Source organism: Balaenoptera acutorostrata, chromosome 11 (assembly GCF_949987535.1).
Source record: "Balaenoptera acutorostrata chromosome 11, mBalAcu1.1, whole genome shotgun sequence".
Taxonomy (NCBI): domain Eukaryota; kingdom Metazoa; phylum Chordata; class Mammalia; order Artiodactyla; family Balaenopteridae; genus Balaenoptera; species Balaenoptera acutorostrata.
Window position 1 is genome coordinate 14,184,813 of NC_080074.1, and position 20,713 is coordinate 14,205,525.

Here is a 20,713-nt window from a genome sequence, read left to right on the forward strand (position 1 = left end):
TACAAGTATCCCAGTGAGCAAGGCAGAACAGAAGCGCTTTTTTTTTTTTTTTTTTTTTTTAACTTTGGGTTTCTTTCTTTCTTTCTTTCTTTAATGCCTGTGTTGGGTCTTCGTTTCTGTGTGAGGGCTTTCTCTAGTTGTGGCAAGTGGGGGCCACTCTTCATCGCGGTGCGCGGGCCTCTCACTATCACGGCCTCTCTCGTTGCGGAGCACAGGCTCCAGACGCGCAGGCTCAGTAATTGTGGCTCACGGGCCTAGTTGCTCCGCGGCATGTGGGATCTTCCCAGACCAGGGCTCGAACCCGTGTCCCCTGCACTGGCAGGCAGATTCTCAACCACTGCACCACCAGGGAAGCCCCCAGAAGCACTTTTAATGACCTGGCCTCAGAAGTCACATAGTGTCACTTTTGTTGATAGTGTAGTCTGTTAGTTGACACAGTCACAAAAGCCCACCCAGTTTGAAGGGAGAAGGAGCACACAGCCCATCCCCCATTGGGAGGAATGTCAAAGAATTAAAACAGCAACAGTTGATATTGTTATTATGAAAAGCCAGGTGAATGGTACTGTCTGATGTCAGACCACCCCTTGAGGAAGTATCTCTTTCCTTCTATTCCATGCTTTGAACTTCATTCAAAATGAAATAGTAATGTAATAGTAATAAAAGTTAACATGTATTGAGCCCTGAAAGTGTAGGCGACACCATGCTAAAGCTTACATAAAATATCTCATTTAATCTGCATAGCATACTTTCTTCCTTTTATAGATTAGAAAACTACTGCTGAGAAAAGTTAAATAATTATTGCAAAGTCACACTGTCTGGAAGAGGTGGAGCTCACATTTAAACCTTGGCAGTTTGCTTCCTAGAACCTGTGCTCTGAACTACTGTGCTGGAGACTTCATAAGTTAGAGCTGCTGGGACCCGTGTTCCCATCAGCTCAGAACTGCAGTCCTTATTCTGTGCCTGGCAGATGCCTTACCTCAGAAGGCTTCTGGGTGACAGTCGCGATATGGAGGTCACCTTTCACCTTGGGGGCTGTCGCAGCCCTATGAGGGTAATCATTCCTCTGTGGGTCTAAGCAAGGATCTGTATGTTCTTTAAAAAGAAATTAGGTTGTTCTAAAGTGCCTGCCAGGTTATGACTGCATTTGTCAGCTCAGTGGGAGTTTACCATTTTGCTTTAGGTTTTATGTTTATAAATCTTGACACCTCTTACCTGCATTTTCTGGACCCATAACAGACCTCCAAGAATTTTGATCTACCTCTTTGTTTTTACTTCATCTTCAAGGTCTTTCCATAATCTCTCCACAGTGAAAGGGTTTGCCCACAATCTTTTCATACATCACGTTGCTGTTGAAAGATACTTTTACAGCATTTGGATTCACATTTCATTAGCTTCATATGTTGTCTTTGGGGCTCCTCAAAGGACGTAAATCTACTAAAACATCCTTGCTAAATGTCAGGCCCTGGAACTAGGGGATGTTGTACTGGAAGGTACCTAGTAGGACTTCTTCTGCAGTGATTTTCAGGAACCCTAGCTCTCAGTGTGGTCTTTCGGGTACCTTCCTTGAGTGTATTAATTATTTATTGCTTCATGGCAAGTTATTACCAAAACTTAGCAGTTTAAAACAACATGCATTTATTATCTCATAGTTTCTGAAAATTGGGAATCTGAGAGCAGCTTAGTTGGAGATCGAGGCTCCCGATCTCTCCTGAGGTTGCAGTTAAGACATCTGCTGGGGCTGCATCAGCTATAGGCTTGATCGGGGCTGGAGCATCTGCTTCCCAGCTGGCACACTGGCCCAGCTGGGGCCTCACTTCCTTGAGACTGCTTGAGTGTTCCCCTGGTGTAGCAGCTAGCTTTCCCCAGAGGAGGTGATCCAGCAGAACAAGGCAGAAACCACAGTCTTTTTTATGATCTAGCCTTGGATGTCATGGACCATTACTTCTGCTAAGTTCGACTGGTCACACAGACTCACTGACACAGTGTAGGAGGGGCTGCACAGGGCATGGTTCTCAGCTGGCAGGGATCTTTGGGGGTCAGTCTTGGGCTGGCTTCCACACCATGGCCATGGCAAGGGGCCCTTTCTCTGGCAGCCTCCTGGCTGTGCTTACCCCGAAGCAAGGCTGCCTTGATCTGCTTTATCTATTGTGCCCTCTTGTAAAACTTACTTTGAAAATGTGCCCTTAAGAGCAATGACAACAAATAAAGACGCAACCCTCTCATTTTAAAGTTGATGAAATTAAAGCAGGGAAATATAAAGGGTCTTACTTAAGGTTACACAGTTGCTACCACAGCCCAGATGACGACGCTGGTGGCTCACCTCCGCATTCCGGGGTTTTCTGCCTTCTTGTATTGAAAGAGGATAAAGGCAGCGCCAGCGTTCGACAGTGGAGGGAATTGGGCATCTTTGAAAGCCTTCCTTTCAACAGTAAGGGAAAGACTATTTCAGTTCTTACTTGAAGAGTAGTAGAAGTGAGGGCAGAGGGAAAAAACCTGATGCCTAGCTTTTGCGAATATTTAAGGTTCAAAGCCAGGAATTCCCTGGCGGTCCAGTGGTTAGGACTCTGTGCTTTCACTGCTGAGGGCCTGGGTTCAATCCCTGGTCAGGGAAACTAAGATCCCATGAGCCACACGGTGTGGCCAGAAAGGAAAAAAAAAAAGGCTCAAGGCCTCAAATTCAGAGCCTTCAGCATATTATAAACTCTCTTATAATAATAATAATAATAATAATTGAATAATGACTGCTGATATATATCTACTACTTACAGGATGCCAGGCTCTAAATCATGAGTCATCTTACTTAATGTGTCCAACCCTGTAAGTTGACACATTTATTACCCCTTTTCTATAGATGAGGAAGCTGAAGTCCCAAAAGGTAGTCCTCTATCTTGAAAGATGGGGGAGAGTTTGACAGGGGCGGGGAAGCGCTAGAGCATCCTAGGTCGAGCACACATGAAAGCAAGAAAGCTCAGTGCCTCATCTAGCTTGATCATGGCGTGAACAGCGTGGAAGGCGGAGGCGGGGCTGCTGATGGTAATGATGTTAATCAGACCTGCTTTCATTAATTGTGCAGGTATTAGGTACCAGCATTGAACTTGACATACCTTAGCTTAAGAAATCATTTTAATCATCCTAATTTTATAGATAGGGAAACTTAGGCTTAGCGAGACCATGTAGTGCAGATCCAGGTTGTAATTTTTCTTTTAATTTTGGTTAAAAAAAAAAAACCCTCAAAACATGAAATTTCTCATCTTAACCATTTTCAAGTGCACGGTTCAGTTACGTTTAGTATATCCACATTGTTGTGCAACAGATCTCCAGAACTTTTTCAGAACTGAGACTCTGTTCCCAGTGAGCAGGGACTTTCCATTTCTGCTTCTGTCCAGCCCCTGGCAACCATCATTCTACTTTCTGTTTCTGTGATTGGTCTACTTTAGATACCTCTTGTAAGTGGGATCATAGAGTATTTGTCTTTTTGTGACTGGCTTATTTCACTTCACATAACGTCCACAGAGTTCACCATGTTGTAACATGTGATGGGTTTTCTTCCTTTTGAAGGCTGAATAATAATTCGTGGTACAGATAGACCACATTTTGTTTATCTGTTCACCTGACAGTGGACACTTGGGTTGCTGGCACCTTTTGGCTGTTGTGAGTAGAGCTGCTGGGAACGAGGGTGTGCAAATATGTTGCTGAGGTCCTGCTGTCCATTCTTTTGGTTGTATACCAAGAAGTGGGATTGCTGGATCATATGGTAATACTGTTTCTAATTATTCCAGGAACTGCCATACTCTTGTCTTTAGTGACTGCACCATTTTACACTCCCAGCAACAATGCACAAGGGTTCCGGTCTCTCCACATCCTCACCAGAGGATGTAAATCTTAATGTGTGTGATAGCCTGCTCCCTCCACTGGAGAAGCTGACCGTGAACTGGTCATGAAGGACTTTGAACTAGGATGCCCTCTGGCCCTTTCTCACCCCCACCACTACCTCCCTGGCCCGTTTCATCTCCAGCTTCACGTGCCGTGAAGCACACCCAGAGATGGAGTTTCACGTGCTGACCGTCTATGAGACATGTCCACGGGGCCAGCCATGAGGATGCCGTGGGAGGGTCATTGGCTGCAGCTGCCCCAGGAAGGGGCCGACCCTCAAAAAGGCAGCTCTTGGCAAGGAGGCTGTTCCTAGCAAGTGGGGCAACGCACACCTCATGAAAGGGGCCTTAGGCCGCATATCACGGAGTGCACCGCACTTGGGTTATTGCAATAGCCTCCTGACTGTTCCTCCCGCTCCCACCTTCCTTGCTTGCTCCCCTACCCCCCAGGTATGTGCACACTCAGAGCATCTGTTCTTAACTGGCAGTTTGCGTGATCCTTTTAACATTTAAGTCAGATTGTGCTGTTTCTTGGCTTTGAACCCTCCAGTAGCTTCTCTCCTCACACATAGGAAAAGCCGAGTTCTTAAGGATCCCTGGGAGCTCTAGAAGAGCTGCCTCACGGACTCCAGCGTTCCTCCCTGCTGTCTTTCCCAGGCTGCCTGGCCTCCTGCCTGTTCCACAGGCAGCTGCCTTGTATCTCAGGGTCGTTTCCGCTGCCTGGGACACTCTGCCTGGACACCCAGAGGCCTCATTCCCTGACCTGCGTCAGATTTTTGCTCCAGTGTCACTTTCTCAGGGAGGGTTGTCCAGACAACCCCACTTAAAATCTTAGCCCTTCTCACCAGCTACCCATCCACATGCCCTTCTTCCTCCCCTGCTTAATTTTTCTTCCTAGACTCCTCATCGTCTAGCATTCTGTGGAGTTTAATTATATGTGCCTTTGTTTGTTTATTTTCTGTGTCCTCCCAAGTGGAATGCCGGCTCCCGTGATGGGGGGCAAGGATTCAGTCTCCTTCACTTGCTGCTGTATCCCCAGCGGCTACAATTGAGCCTGGTGCATAGTAGGTGTTCAGTCCACGCTTGTAGAATGATTGAGTACTTGGCAAAGGTGTGTAGACTTTTGGGGTCAGGCTGGTCATCCATTGGCCCCATAGATGGGATTGTGATACGTGTCAACTGTGCTGGGTATGGGGCTATATTTAGACAAGCCACCTGCCTCAGGCATGGGTTTACCCTAATAATTAAACTCTTCTTGACCCACCCAAAAATCAGTCTCACCCTTTCCCATGTCTTCCATGAAACACTTGGGTTTCTGATTCCTCAGCTTATGATGTTCTTCATAACACAAGAAAACCTACCCTAAAGCAGACCAGGAACATGCCGGTGGGGATGCTGGGAGATCGTTCCTTTGTTGTCCATTTATTGGGCCTTGGCCACGGAGGATGCAGTCACCGCCCCCTGGAGGTTTGGCCCATCCCGTCCTCTCACCGGGCCCTGCAGGCCCTGCGCTCCACCTGCCCCCTTGCCCAGCCCCTGATGACTTGGCTTCCATTATGGTTGGAAGGGGTCTCCTTCTGTTTTCTACAGGGTTGAAATAATTTTGTCTTCTGGGTCTGTGGATCAGTACTTTGAGGGAACAGACAGAGTTCGGTCAGTGGTTTCCCAAGAGGGTAGAGCCTGGGCGGTTTGTAAGATTATTTTAGGTGGCACGTTAGCAATATATTTTTAAAAATTTAATAGTTAACATATGTGTGTTACTGAGCCAAGTTGTGTGGGTTGAATGGCAAGAGTCTGAGTTCTTCGACCCCTTTGCCGCTGACTGGCTGAGGCGAGGGGCCTTGGACCACTCATCTGCTCTGTCTCACTTCCTTCCTCTTGAATTTTGGAAAATCCTGGGTATTAGGAAAGCTCTGTATATAGAACTTCTAAATCCCTCTTTTTATAAAGGAGTCACCGAGGATCAGAGAGGTTAGGTCATTTGCCCAAGGGCACCCAGGTGGCCAGAGGCAGAGCTGGGCCACCGTCCTGATTTCCAGGGCTTTGTTTTCGCGCAGGAGAAGCTGCGTCCCGTGTTCTCCTCCCCTGGCCTTTTCATCACCCTGGAAGAGTCGTCAGTTCCAAGGCGGTGGGAGAATGAGGTAGCTGTGCGGGAGCACTGCCTCTGCTTGTCTTGTAGGAGGGCGGGGGGGGGGGCGGTGCTTCCTCCTCAGAGAGTATCGGAAACAGATTCTGCGAAGACCCCTCCTCCTCTCCCAACATAATCACAGCTGACATCTGTGGAGTGTTTAACCGGAGACACTCTTCACAGTGCTTTACACACAGAGCAGTTCTCAGGTGGAGTCCCCGGACCAGTAGTGTCAGTGTCACCTGGATTCAGGGACTCCTCAGGCCGCTCCCCTGAACCTCCTGAATGAGGAGCTCAGGAGGAGGGACCCAGCGCTCTATGCTAGCAAGCCCTCCGGGGAGTCTGATGTACGTTAGACTTTGAGGACCACTTACCCTCAGCAACCCCTTGACGGTAAGTAGTGTTATGTCCCCATTTTACAGATGAGGAGGCTAAAGCCGGGGGATGATGAACACCTTCTCGTTACGCTGCGTATGCAGTCGGTAACATGAACGAACATCAGTTCAGTAGCGCACCTACTTGCACTTACTTGTCTGATCCCCGCAGTTACACAGCGGAGTGTCCATTTTGATCTCCATTTTACAGGTGGGCCAGTGAGGCTCAGGGATGTTAAGCGACTGCTCCAAGGTCACACAGCGACTTAGCTTTGAAGTTACGGCTCAGACCCAGGTCTCTTCACTCTCGTTGGGTTCTCCCACCTAACTGGCTCCTGCCTCTTTCGCCAGCTGTGTGCCTCTCCCTGGCTGCCATGGGAGCATCTGTCCTCTGGGAGGTCCTGCCTCTCCACCGCCTGTTCCAGCAGCTGCAGTCCAGAACCTGGGCCGAGCCTGACTCCCCCCAGCCCCTCCGCACATATGCCAGCGTTTAAATAGGTTTCCCCTCCCACTCCCAAAGGCTCCCGGTTATGAGGTGCTTTCACTACGTTGTGCCCCCAGGCGGAATGCCTGGCCTTCAGGGTCGTTGCTAATGGGGTCGCTGCTGGACACGTGGCTGGCTGGAGTGTTGATTTCTTCTGCCGGGGCCACAGTTTGTCTTCCATCCTTTGCTTTGGTCTGAATTTCTTTGGGGACAGTGGTTATTTTTCTCTTGCATGCCTGTATGAGGAAACAGCCCTATGGGGATTTTTTTCCTGTTGGAGGGCAGTTCTCTTTCAGGTTACATGGAGACTGGCAAGCACACAGTTATAAATCCCTGCTGACCCCGAATAGCAGCAGTGAATATTGCCCTGGTCTCGTTACTAGAATGCCCTCTCTTCCTGGAAGCTCTCCCTGCCTGTGCTCGGTCTGGGGTGCTGCTGGCCACTCCGGGGGCAGGGACGCCGAGCTTGCCACCACCGAAGCCTCTGCAGTCCCTGCTGGGGTTGTCTGCTTGGCTCTTTCTCCCTCTTCACTCGACCCGGGGGCTGAAGGCTGATGGACGTTTCGATCCTTTGAGCCCAGCACGGTGCCCGGCATATCAGTCTCCAGAAACACTCCGGCCACGTCTGAATTCTTCCTGCGGGCCCCAAAAGTCAAGGTCACGCACTTGACCCCAGTGGCATCAGGAATGAGAGCCTAGCTCTGGCACTCCGACCTGTATCTTTGGGTGCAGCTTGCGGCACTGTATTCAGGAATAAAGGGAGTGAGCAGGAAGCTTTACTGGCTTCCTTAGAAAGAGCCTTGTGGTCCCTGTGTCTGAGAATTTTGTATAGTGCTCTAAAATTTTGTTTTTTTGTTGTTTTTTTTTTAAATTTTTTAATTTATTTATTTTTGGCTGTGTTGGGTCTTCGTTTCTGTGCGAGGGCTTTCTCTAGTTGCGGCGAGCGGGGGCCACTCTTCATCGCGGTGCGCGGGCCTCTCACTGTCGTGGCCTCTCTTGTTGTGGAGCAAAGGCTCCAGACGCGCAGGCTCAGTAGTTGTGGCTCACGGGCCTAGTTGCTCCGCGGCATGTGGGATCTTCCCAGACCAGGGCTCGAACCCGTGTCCCCTGCATTGGCAGGCAGATTCTCAACCACTGCGCCACCAGGGAAGCCCTAAAATTTTAAGTAAATTTTTTTTTTTTTTGGCCATGCCACACGGCTTGTGGGATCTTAGTTCCCTGACCAGGGATCAAACCCCGGCCCCGGCAGTGAAAACACTGAGTCCTAACCGCTGGACCGCCAGGGAATTCCAGAGTGCCTTAAAATTTATAACTACAATTTATCCATTCTCAAGTTTGTTATATTGATGCTCTCCTGCCTTGTTTTATTTTCGGAATCGGTGATATATCTATGGATGCTCCAAAATTATCTGTGGTTCCCTTCCAGCCACCAGGACGCATGGGGTGCTGAGGAAGGATCACTGGAATTTGGTCTGGTCTTGGCAGGAAACAGAGGGACACTCACAAAAGAGGTGGAGAGGGTTTAATGCAGGGTTAAGGGGAACCAGCGAGGGTGGTACAGCTCCCACGAGGGAGTCACTACAACCCCTGGGCCTGAGAGGTGCAGGCGGGAGGCCCTGTGGAATCCAGCAATAAGTGGACATAAAGGGGGGGGGGCTTTGGACTCCCGCTAGGGTCTCCCATTGACCAAACTCAACCAGGAACCAGAAGCAGGAGGAACCCAGTTAATTCGGTCTAAAAAAATCAGGCTCTTGGGGCACAGAGCCAGTTGGAGAAGGGCAGAGAGTGAGTCTAGAGGAGCAAAGAAGAGCATCGTCACACTACTTGCAGACTTTTTGACCAATAAAGGCAAGTATGACATCTACCAAGTATAGGGCGGAAGTGGACCAGTGGTCACAGAATCTGATGTTTAGACCCTTCCCTTTGGGAGTTGGAATGTCCATGTATCTGTGACCATCTTTAAGCCACCACATTGAGAAACTTGAAAACCTGGACTTCATAGCTTCAGAACAGAAAGTTCTCATGGTAAGGCCATGTGTGCACCCCTGCTCTTTTAAGGAACCTTCATCCCTGTTCGCAGACTGTCTCCGCTCCTACCCCAAGCCCTGCCTCACTCCTGCCATTCGCTGCTGCACCCACAAAATTTGGGACCACCCCGAACTCTTCCAAGCGCGTGTTCGTGACACTCCAATTTTCTGCTTTCCTGGGTAGCAGGGCTCTGCCGCAGCGGCTCCAGAGGATGAATTTATTCATGGTGGCAGGTGTACTGGATGAAACTAAAGAGATTGGAAAATTATGTAAAATGTTTGAGAATGTGCATGCGCGTGCTTACATTTAATGGGCCCATTTGAAAACGTCCCTGAACCCTGAAGCCAAGACAAAGTTTGATATCTCGGAGGCCAGGTGTTTAAATATTTGCAATTCCAAAGAGCCTGATTCAGCGTGCTTTTACCCATTCTCATCCCCACCCTGGTTATGTCTCCCATGTGCAGGCGTTTTCCTATCCGTTTCCTTCATGATTTAAACAGTGACAGTTGCATCCACATTACAGGCTTTGATTCCGAGTCTTTTGGAGATATTATCCGGAGCTAAGCGGGGCTGTCATCATTTTACAGGTGGAGAAGTTGAGATGTGCAGAAATGAGTTTGAGAAAGGTGTCTTTGGTGCCCCGTGAGATCTGAGCCTCCCCCACCCGCCTCCCCACCCTGAAAACCTGGACCTTTTGCACAGCATCATTTTTTTGGTGGAATGCCTCCTGCGAATTGTAGGATGTTGAGCACCATCCCTGGCCGCCACCCACCGGATGCCAGTAACCCTGCACACCCCCAGGAGTGACAACCAAAAATGAGTCCAGACATTGACGCCTGTTCTGGGGGAGGCAGAGGGGAGTGAATTACCCGCCGTTGAGAACCACCGCCTTCCAGCAGGGTATTTTAAGATCTTGAGCATAGGAGATTGTTCATTGGTCTGAGATGGGGCTGGGGCACAGGGTGTATTTTTTAAATCTTTTGGGTGTTTCTGATGTACCACCAGCAGGGTGAAGAATCTCTTTTGCAGAATTCAAATCCCATCTCTCTCAGTGTGTTTCCTGATCTATAATGCTGAAATAGTAACACTGTACTTGCCTTGTACAACTAAATCTGGCAGTCTGTGTGCTGAGTACAGTACCTGGAATGTAATAATTTGCTCAATAAATATTAACTCTTAGTGTGGTGATTATTTTTCTCTTTTATCTTCCCTCGTCCTCCTTCTTGATCCCCAGGTATAAGTCTGGAGGAGGGACCCTGTAGCCCTGATCCAGGAGTCAGGGTTTGTGTATTGAGTGTGGGGTTGAACATGTCAGGGAGCCAAGGGCACAGTAGATGGGTCAGGCAAGGTAGGGCCTGATACACAGGGCGAAATGGGGTTCTTCAGGACGGGGAGGGGAAGGTGCAGGGGTGAGAGGCTCTGAGAATCCTGCAGCTGCGGGTGAACCCGTGATTTCAGGATTTCTCGAAATGAGCATCTGGATGAAGCTGAGGTTCAGCTCCTGGCATTGAGAGTGGGTGGCCAAGGTGCAGTGAAGGTCACTGGAGTTGAAGAGGTCTTGGAAGCGCATTCCAGGCTCTTGGCTGGTTTATCCTTGAGATGGCTAAGCTTCCCTTGGTGATGTCAGGAGGCACGGTGCTGAAAGTAGGTCCGGGGAAGCCTGTGTGGCAGTGACCAGGACCTCAGAACTGCACTGCAGTTGGAAGTGACTCATGAGGATAACAGGGGGTCTGGGAGCCGGGCCCTGGGAGGAAGGGCCATGTGTGTGGTTCTGCAAACAAAGAGGCACCTATCAAGACCCCTCCCTCGAATTTCAGTATTGGGTGCCCTGGCGAACATATTGGTTCTGCCAGTACTCCCTGGACAGAACAGGGCTGGAGTGGGTGTTAGTAGGCAGGTTTCAATTCGAGGGAGGCTGTGCTTTGGTAAAAGGACAACATGGAGAGGCAGGAACTGCCCCCCCCCCTTTTCTTCCAGCTGTTCTGAGAGAGGCTGGGCAACTTCCTAAAGGGGATGCCCTGGGGCAGTACTTTCCAGTCGTTGCCAGGTGTGGCTCCCACAGAGGGTGATAATTGTGTGGTACAAGGAGGTGAATAGGAAAAATTGCTGGCAGCAGAGGGCAGCCAAGCCTGAGGGGTAGCCCTGCCTGGTAGCCTGGAGATCTCACTTCAAGAGATGAGCGTCTTCGTCGCCTGTAATTCATTTCACGGCACACCAAGGTGCCAAGTCACCCCGTTTGGGAAGCTCAGCTCTTGACGTTTTTGCTGTGATTGGACCGCGGTGTGCTGTATTTCTGCACGTGGCGTAGTTCCCTTCCGTGACATCCTGCAGGACACGTGTCATGCCCCTCATGTTACGTGATTGGTTAATGGACAGACTGGCGCCCATGCTCTCGAGTGCTTGGAGGAGATGACCCGTCCTCGTCCCGTTGATTCTGCCCGTCTTCAGTTCCTTGAATGGCGTCCCAGCTGGGGCCCATAGGTGGTTGTTGGTCCCTTTGCCCTGTTTTCAGGTTACCCCTGACCTGAGACATCTTGTGAGAACGTTTCCCAAACTCTGAGCCACCACGTCTCCGTCTGAGATCCCCGATTGTCAGTTCATCCTTTCAGGGCGTATTACTTTCTCTTCTCTTGTTACCAGTTGTCACTGTCTCCAGGCATGGGGGCCCGGGACTCACTGTTTAGCTATTCAAGCCAATTGCCATTTCTCTCATCCCCGAAATGTAATTGAAAAGAGCCTTAATGGTTTCCAAATGATGATAGCTCCATAAACCGATTAAAAAGGCCTTAATAAAACTGTCTCGAGTTATTCTTGACAGCTGCCGCCAATGCTTTTTGTGTCCCAGTGATCCCAGCGAGAAATAAGGGCACTTTTTCGTGCGGTCCAAAGCGCCAGGAAAGTCCTCTTCCTCCATCTAACTGCTCCCCTGCTTGCTTTGCTTCCCAGACGATCCACGTTGCCATTGTCTGTGCCGGATACAACGCCAGCCGGGATGTCGTCACCTTGGTGAAGTCTGTCCTGTTTCACAGGTAAGCGTGACTGTTGTCCTCTGCGGGCTCACGTGTGTAGCTGCCAGCCTGTGCCTTTCCTCCAGAAAGGGTTAAATAAAAGCAACATTTCTCATCAATCATTTAAGCTGCCATGAAAATGTGAATATTGTCTGAAACCCTGGGGAGATTATCATGTTAATAATGTTGAACAGCAGTGATGAGGTGCCCTCTCGCAATGTTCAGAATTGTAGCTCTTAGACCTTAAGGGACCTTCAAGGACACTCCAGATTTGCTCCTTCAGTTTCTTCATTGCCTTCCCCTGCCTGACAGTCATCATACCTCCATTTACACTTCCCTGTTGACAAGTTGTGTTATGGACTGAATTGTGTCCCCCTAAATTTTCTCTGTTTGAATCCTAAACTCCAGGACCTCAGAATGTGATGGTATTTGGAGATAGGGCCTTTCAAGAGGTAATTAAGTTAAAATGAGGTCATATAGGTAGGCCCTAATCCAATATGACTGAGGTTTTTATAAGAAGAGACGATTAGGACAGAGGGACAGCCATTTTACAAGCCAAGGGGAGAAACCTTAGAAGAAACCAACCCTGCTGACACCTTGATTTTGGACTCCTAGCCTTCAGAACTAGAGAAAATAAATTCCACTTCTTTAAGGCACCCAGTCTGTGGCATTTTGTTATGGCAGTTCTAGCAAGCTAATACAGGATGCTTATTCTATTCCAGCGTAGCCCATCCCACCTCCGGGTGTTTCTGACCATTAGACTGTCCTGCCTTACATCAAACTGAACTTTTCCAGCCGGTAGATTCTGTGATGAAGTCCGTTGGGGCTAGCGCATCACCATGGAGGCAGTCGTACAAAGGATGGATTCGTCTTCCACCTGGAAATGACAGTCCCTCCTGAGTCCTCTGTTCTCCAAGTCAAACTCCTGCCATTTGCTTTTATAGTACTTTTTCATGGCACTTTTCTTCTGTCCCCTCACTATTTTGATTGATACCTAGTTATATTCAGAGTGTATCCAGAATTGGGCCTACAGCCCCAGCCAGTGTCCTTGGGCTCTGCTCGAACATTCTTTCTTACCAAGGATTTGGATGAAGCCCATCCATAGCTGCAGCCAACAGCATGGAAATGTATCCGATAACCACGGCAGGATCCAGAAGGGTCTTAGCAGTAGGAACAGTCATGAAAAGCTCCCACAGTTTAATTGAACAGTGGTCAATGTAAAGTTTTACACCAAAATCTGTCAACAGCATAAAAGGAGAAGGGAGAGATGGTGGACGCCCAAGACATACCCACCCTGCAGGAAGGTGGGATTCATCTTGTGTCCACTTCCTCTCTCAGTCCCCCAACCAGCCCATCTGTCACCGATTCCTTGAGGTCCTCCTTCCTAAGTAATTTTCAGTTCCACCCCTTCCCCTCCATCCCCACTGTGACTGTCATAGCTCATGTCTACATGTACTCTCAGCTGTGCTTTCTGTCTCCCTGACCCATCCTCCCTAATGTCAGAAGGATATTTCAGGCATGCAAATCTGATTTCCTAAAACCTTTCATTAGCTTCTCCTTGTCGAGGGAAGAGAATGGAATCTCTTTACTGTGGCACACAGACCATCCGGGAGGTGACGTCATTCTCAGCAGTGTTCTCTTTCTCCTCCTTGCTGTTTCTTCATGCTCCAGTAGCACTGATCTGCTGGTAGGTCCCCACCCTCTCCAAGGTGCGCCCTGCCTGTTGTTTTCCTCTTGCCCCTCTCTCTGCCCATTTCTCCCCTCCCCCTGCCTCTCCCTGCCACCCCAGGCTGGCAAACTCCTTTTATCCTTGAAGCTTTTGTGTAGGCATCATTTCTAACCGGAAGCCTGGGTCGGGACTCCCCTTCTACCAGCCCATAATACCCTGTATATCTTTCTATCATTATATTTATATTTACATTGTAATTTGTTTATGTATTCATGTTATATCTTCTGTAGTAGAATCTGGGGCTTCTGGAGACAGACACCATGCCTTATTTTTCCTGTTTTCCCAGTATCTCAGCAAAGTACTTAACATGTATTATATGCTCAGTAAGTGTTGACTTGTTTTAATAAGTGAACCTAGGAGACTGCATTAATAAATAACCTGAAGAGTGTTAATTCAACCCGTTACCTACTAGCCCAGATTTAGTTCGATTTCACATTCAGGCCGCTATTATAGCTCAGTGATGTTCAGCAGATCATCTCACTCTTGAGACTTTAGTTTGTATATCAGTTAGCTTTTGCTAGGAATCAGTTCACCCCAAAACTTACTTGGTTGAAAACAATATTTCTTAGCTCAGCTGTTTGTACTGAACTCACGTGGCTGGTTCTTGCTGGGCCCCCAGTGTTCCTGCAGTCAGCTGGCAGGTTAGCAAAACATCAGATTCACTGCCTTCTGGAGCAGGGAAGGGAGTTGGGAGAGGTGAACAACCAACAAATATATTACAGGATCAGTTACTGCTAGGGGTGCTCAGGTCCTCCTTGTAGCTCTGTCCGGTTGCCACTGTGATTTCAGTTGTACATCTGAGGAGGAGATGGGAATGTGAATGAAGAGGGGCCCTTTCCCAACACCATGGCTTCTGTGCATTTTTGAGACTCATGGTTCTGCAGCCTTCATCTGCCCCTTGAAACCAGGCTTTATGTAGGCTAAGCATTGAATCAGATGAGTGGTTCTCAGCCTTTATGTGTTTAGTCCTTGTCTCCACTAAAGAACTCGGGTCCCTCCCTGATTGAAAAAAAAATCCCACTCTTTAGAGAAGAGTATTTGCATGATGACAGGTAGTCGTGCTCTTTCTCAATTACGACACATTTAAGGTCACGAAACCTAAATAATTCCAATAGTTGTTGAAATCGTAAGAATCCTGTTGAGTATAAACTTCTACTCCTAAAGTAACTGAAGCACAAAGATGTTAAATTTAAAAATAGCAATAGTGGGCTTCCCTGGTGGCGCAGTGGTTAAGAATCCGCCTGCCAATGCAGGGGACACGAGTTTGAGCCCTGATCCAGGAAGATTCCCACATGCCACGGAGCAACTAAGCCCGTGCACCGCAACTACTGAGCCCGTGTGCCACAACTACTGAAGCCCACGCGCCTAGAGCCCACGCTCCACAACAAGAGAAGCCACCGCAATGAGAAGCCCGCGCACCGCAACGAAGAGTAGCCCCTGCTCGCCGCAACTAGAGAAAGCCTGTGCGCAGCGACGAAGACCCAACGCAGCCAAAAGTAAATAAATAAAATAATAAATAAATTTAAAAAAATAGCAGTAGTTTTATTATCAGCTGCTGATGGCATGCCATACTTTCATGGCGGCATGGGGATTTGAGAAGAAAGCAAATTCTCAGTATGTGGTATGAACATTCTACACCCCACATCAGTGACTACTTGATCTCCTTGGACCGAATAGCCAATTAAGTCCCTCCCATCCTTGAAATTCTACAGATGCGAATCATTCTGTGAATTGATATGCTGGTGATAATGATTTGAGATATCAAGACAAAAGGACCTTTGAAAGACATTCAGCTCAGAAAGTCCAGCTATAAATAGCTTCATTGTTTCCAAAGCACCGCTATGAGGATTAACTAATACTTGATTATAAAATACTTTGACAAATGGAGTACCTTCTTAATGTTAATAATATAGTGGTGCAGGATGCTTCTTTTGGCTTTCACTGTTAATTACAGTAATTAGATTTATTTTCCAGACAAGAATTTTAGCAAAATTTCATTTAAGGTTTGCTTTGTTACATCAAATCAATTTTGCTTCTGCAGCACACTTAATGACAGTGGGCGCACTATATTTTAAAAGATAGTAAAAGTGTTATCGGCACTCTTATATGCTGATGCTGGCAGTAAAAAATTGCTATAACCTTTTAGAAAGAAAGTTCATAGTATTATGACCAAGATATTTACCCTATGACTACTTTAGGGAGTCTGTCTTAAAAGGATAATCCTAATTACAGAAAAAAAGTTTTTGCAAAATATTGCTTATAATCATAAAAATTCAAATAATACTTAAACAGTAAGTCTAAATAATGGAATGTCCTCTTATAGTAAACTATAGTCTTAGTTGGTTGTAAAAAGTATGTCATAACATGGACAAGTGATATTTTAATTAATTAATTTATTTATTTTTTGGCTGTGTTGGGTCTTTGTTTCTGTGCGAGGGCTTTCTCTAGTTGCGGCAAGCGGGGGCCCCTCTTCATCGCGGTGCGCGGGCCTCTCACTATCGCGGCCTCTCTTGTTGCGGAGCACAGGCTCCAGACGCACAGGCTCAGTAGTTGTGGCTCACAGGCCCAGTTGCTCCACGACATGTGGGGTCTTCCCAGACCAGGGCTGGAACCCGTGTCCCCTGCATTGGCAGGCAGATTCTCAACCACTGCGCCACCAGGGAAGCCCAACAAGTGATATTTTATGATATAAGGTGAGTGACAACACAATTCAAAAACTCATGCATAACATCGTTCCATTATATAAATACATGCACACGTGTGTGGCATGCATACAGATACACATATACATGGTTGAAATACAGGGGATGAAAGAATAGCAAAACATACATGAAAAATGGAATTTTTGTATGTTGTGCCTGGGGTGGTAGAAATACAGATGATCTTGGTTTTGTTTTCTCTTTATATATATTTTTGGTCATCTTATTCTGCACCCTCTGTGATGAAGAAAAAAGGAGGATGAGAAAAATAAATACAAAATAAATGTGAGCAAAGGTTTACCTAGTTGAAAATAACACAATATGTGTCTGTGTCACCTAGATGGGAGACTATTTAAAGAAAAATTGGGGGGATGCCTGTAACTCCAATCCCAGTTGCAGATAAACTGGGAAGTATAGCTGCTCTTCAAGGAAACCGAGCTTTTAGTGAGCAGAGGAAGAAGTATATATATTCACTTAGTCACTAAGTGCTTACCTCGTGGGCAGGAAGGTGGACCAGCTTGTAAACATTTAATATTTGTTTGCTGGGATAATCTGCTTACCCTTACTCCACAGCCCTGTTGGCAGGAAGAAGCTGGGTGATTTGCCTTACTTTTCATGTCAAACAGCTGGGGGTTTTGTGTGTGTGTGTGTTTGTGTGTGCGTGCGCTCACGCCCGTCTTTTTTTTTTTTTTTTTTTAAGCTTTACTTGTGCCCCTCAAGAACAGAGGATAAAACAGCATCTTCATGACCAGTGTCTGCCTCTAATTGTCTTATTGCTTATTCAGGCTTAAACTTGTTATAGAAGCAGTTTCCAGATTTGGAAGGGAGGAACCTAGGATTTAAGTAAAAGAAACTAGAAGTAGGTTCTGGTTCTGGACTTTCCATCTATGAGCTGGTGACCCAGCAGGTCACTGTACTTTTTGGAGCTTTGCCTTGCTCCCCAACCTCTCATAGAGCCCTATTGTGAATATCAAAAGAGGTAATCGATGTGAAACATTTATGTATTTTATTTATTTAACAAATAGGAAGGTAGTTCTCACTCTACATCAGGCTGTGTTCTGAGTGTTTTTCAGATATGAATGCATTGAATGTTCATGTAGTTCCATGGTGTGGTTACTGGTATCCCCATTTTATAGATGATGAAACTGAGGATCCATATGTGAAGTCAAGGCTCAGGGTCACAGAGAGGAGGGGCAGGGCTGGGTTTGGACCCAGTCAGTCTAGCTTCAGAGTCTGAGCTCTTGGAAAGTTACCGTTTTGAGTATCATTTTCTTATTTTTATTTTCATTCATCATTTTGGGTGACCATGTAGACATTATTATTATTCCTGTAATTTCCATTATCATCCTCATCCCCCGCCCAGGTATGTATTTTTGAGGTGTTAAGTATAAATAGTGGTTTTAAAGGCCTGGACATTAGTGTTCTAGTAAGACTTAAGAAAATCGCATAGAGGAAAGGAAAGAAAATGGTAACTATGTGAGGCGATAGATGTGTTAATTAGCTTGATTGCAATGATGATTTCACAATGTATACATGTATAAAAATATCACCTTTAATGTTTTCAAAGTATTTAATGTACACCTTAAATATATACAATTTTTATTTGTCAATTTTACCTCACTAAAGTTCAGGGAGAAAAACAGCAAGGACATGTAGAGTCTGTGAACAGGTAAAAGATCTATGCTATTCAGTCACGCATGTATATGTAAAACCAAAAAGAATTAATTTGTATAGTTCAGATGCCAAGGATAGGTCATTGTATTTGACCTTCATCCCAACCCTGTACAGTGGATGCCGTTACTCCCACAAATGGACGAGGAAACTGAGGCTCAGAGAGGTTAAATAGCGTGTTCAAGGTCACAGGTGAATAAGTGATGCTCCTGGGTTTCCAGCCTTGGCTCCGGCCAACCCTGGAATCCATGCTGCTTTTACTACATCATGAGGCCTTTGATTTGCTCTGTTCTTCTCCCCAGGAGAGCTTTTCTGACATGATACTGACTTGTCCTCGATTCTTCCCACATTATCAAGGCCACTTGTCCTCCCCCAAACCAAGAACTCGCACTGAAAAGCCCTCATTTGGGCTGCTGTGGTCTTCTGCAGTGAGTTCCATTTAAATCTCTCAGTGTAACAGATTCCCTGAGCATTCAAGTTGCTGTCACAGGCTCTTTCTTTTTCTAAAACTGCAATTCCATTGTAACCTTAATAATTAAGGATTATTTCAACTCAGCTGTCCCTGTATATTTTAATAAAAAACAGACTTTGGCTTGCCTTACAGGGGCTGTGGCACATTCCTGACAAAATAAGAAAGGAAAAGCAGGGAGAAAGCTAGGGTTTAATCATCTTTGCCTCTTTGTATTACCATATTTATTGCATCCCAGCCTGGAACAGGGGAGCAGTTAAGGAAACCGGAGGCAGCAGGAGCATTGCTCATTATGAGCAAAATCTGCAGGCTGTGCTAAAGATGAAGCATGCACTTGCTTCCTTCTTTGTTAAAAAAGTGTGATCTGGTCTGAATTAGAACAGACCTAGTGTCTGTGTTGCTTGAACCCAACCAAGTGGACCCCACTGTATTTGAAGATGTGTCCTCAAGCTTGCCTGTTCAGGTAGAAGCCTTTTCTCATGGGCTTAAAGCAGTGCTCCCAAAATGCATATGTAACTGGTAGACTGGTATAAAAGGCTATTTCAGATGTTATATAGATATAAAATTAAATAACATTGAATCATATATTAAGAAAATTATTCCTTTCGTGATTCTTCTGAATGAGTTCTTATTATCTTCAGTTTATGAAACTCATTTTGGCGTAAATATGTTCTTAACATCTGTCTAACTCTTGCTAATTTACCTCTGGACAACAGAGAATAGGATGGCTGCTCATCACCTCTGGCTGATTTGGGGAATTGGAGGCCTCTATCTTTAAAACATTTTTACCTTCCTGAGTTAGGAACCAATTGCAAAATAAGACTCAGAAGTTACACATGGAGAATGAAATATCACCTCTACTGCTGTTAGTCCGGAACTGTGGGATGTTCTTTCAACTGTGGGTTCTTTTTTGGCCTCATGAATTGGGTTTACTTACAGTCTGAGCCAACCTGGACAACTGCAGGCCTTCCCCACCTGGGCAAATGATTTACTGTACAACACAGTTCCCCAAGGAAAGAAGCCCAGAGACAGCTGAACAGACCAGGCCTCAATCCCTCTCCCAAACTCGTAGGTCAGGCCATCACTCCACATCTCAGGCCAGTAAGTAAGCATTGGGATGTAAATCACATACCATGATATTCACTCTTGAAAAGTGGTTTTTAGTGTAGTCAGAGTTATGCAGCTGTCACCACTATCTAACATTAGACCATTTTCTTCATCTTGTAAAGAAACACCCATATGTATTAGCAGTCACTCCCCATTTCCCCCTCCCTCCATCCCCTGGCAACCACTAGTCTACTTTCTGTTCTTATGGATGTGTTTGTTCTGGACATTTCATATCAACAGGATCATATACTATTTGGTCTTTTGTGACTGGGTTCTCCTACGTAGCATAATGTTTTCAGGGTTCATCCGTGTTGTAGCACATGTCAGTACTTCATTCCTTTTTATTGCCTCGTAATATTCCGTTGTATGCATGTACTACATTTTGTTTATTCATCAGTTGGTGGCCATTTGGGTTGTTTCTACTTTTTGACTATTATGAATAATGCTACTCTGGATGTTTGTGTTCAAGCTTTTGTGTGTATTTTTTCGTATATAACGAGGAGTGGAATTGCTGGGTAACTCAGCAATTTTCTAATTGCTCAATTAGAATGAGCAATTCTGATGCTCAATTAGTAATGCTCAATTTTCTGAGAAACTGCAAAACAGTTTTCCAAAGCGACTACAGTCGTGTTAGAATTCCACAAGTAACAAATGAGAGTTCCAGTATCTCCATATCTTTACCAACACTTGTTATCATCTATCTCTTTATTTTAGCCATGTTAGTGGGTGGGAGGTGGTGTCTGACTTTTGATTTGCATTTCCCTAGTGACTAGTGATGTTGAGCATCGTTTTCTGTGCTTCTTGGCATTTGTATATCTTCTCCAAGAAATGACCATTCAGATCCTTTGCTCCGTTTTTAACCTAACTTGTCTTTATCTTGAACTGTAAAAGATCTTTACACATTCTTGGTTTTAAGTCCCTTATCAAACATATGCTTTGCAGATATTTTCTCCCATTCTGCGGCTGTCTTTTTCACTTTCTGGATGGTGTTTTCTGAAACACAAAAGTTTTTAATTTTGAAGACCAGTTTATCTGTTTTTCTTTTGTTGTTTGAGCTTTAGATGTCATATCTAAGAAACCATCACCTCACCCCAAATTAAAAGATTTACTCTCACATTTTCTTCTAAGTGCCTCTGCACCTAAT

General features: G+C 46.1%; 1 protein-coding gene across 4 annotated transcripts in view; it reads left to right on the plus strand.

Moving 5' to 3' along the window:
* Positions 1–20,713, plus strand: part of LARGE1 (LARGE xylosyl- and glucuronyltransferase 1) — a 604,481-nt gene that overhangs the window by 282,545 nt on the left and 301,223 nt on the right. For all 4 annotated transcript variants that reach the window (XM_007165714.3, XM_057556600.1, XM_057556598.1 and 1 more), the window contains exon 4: positions 11,833–11,915. In XM_007165714.3, the coding sequence (XP_007165776.2) occupies positions 11,833–11,915 (83 nt within the window). The remainder of the gene's footprint in view (positions 1–11,832; positions 11,916–20,713) is intronic.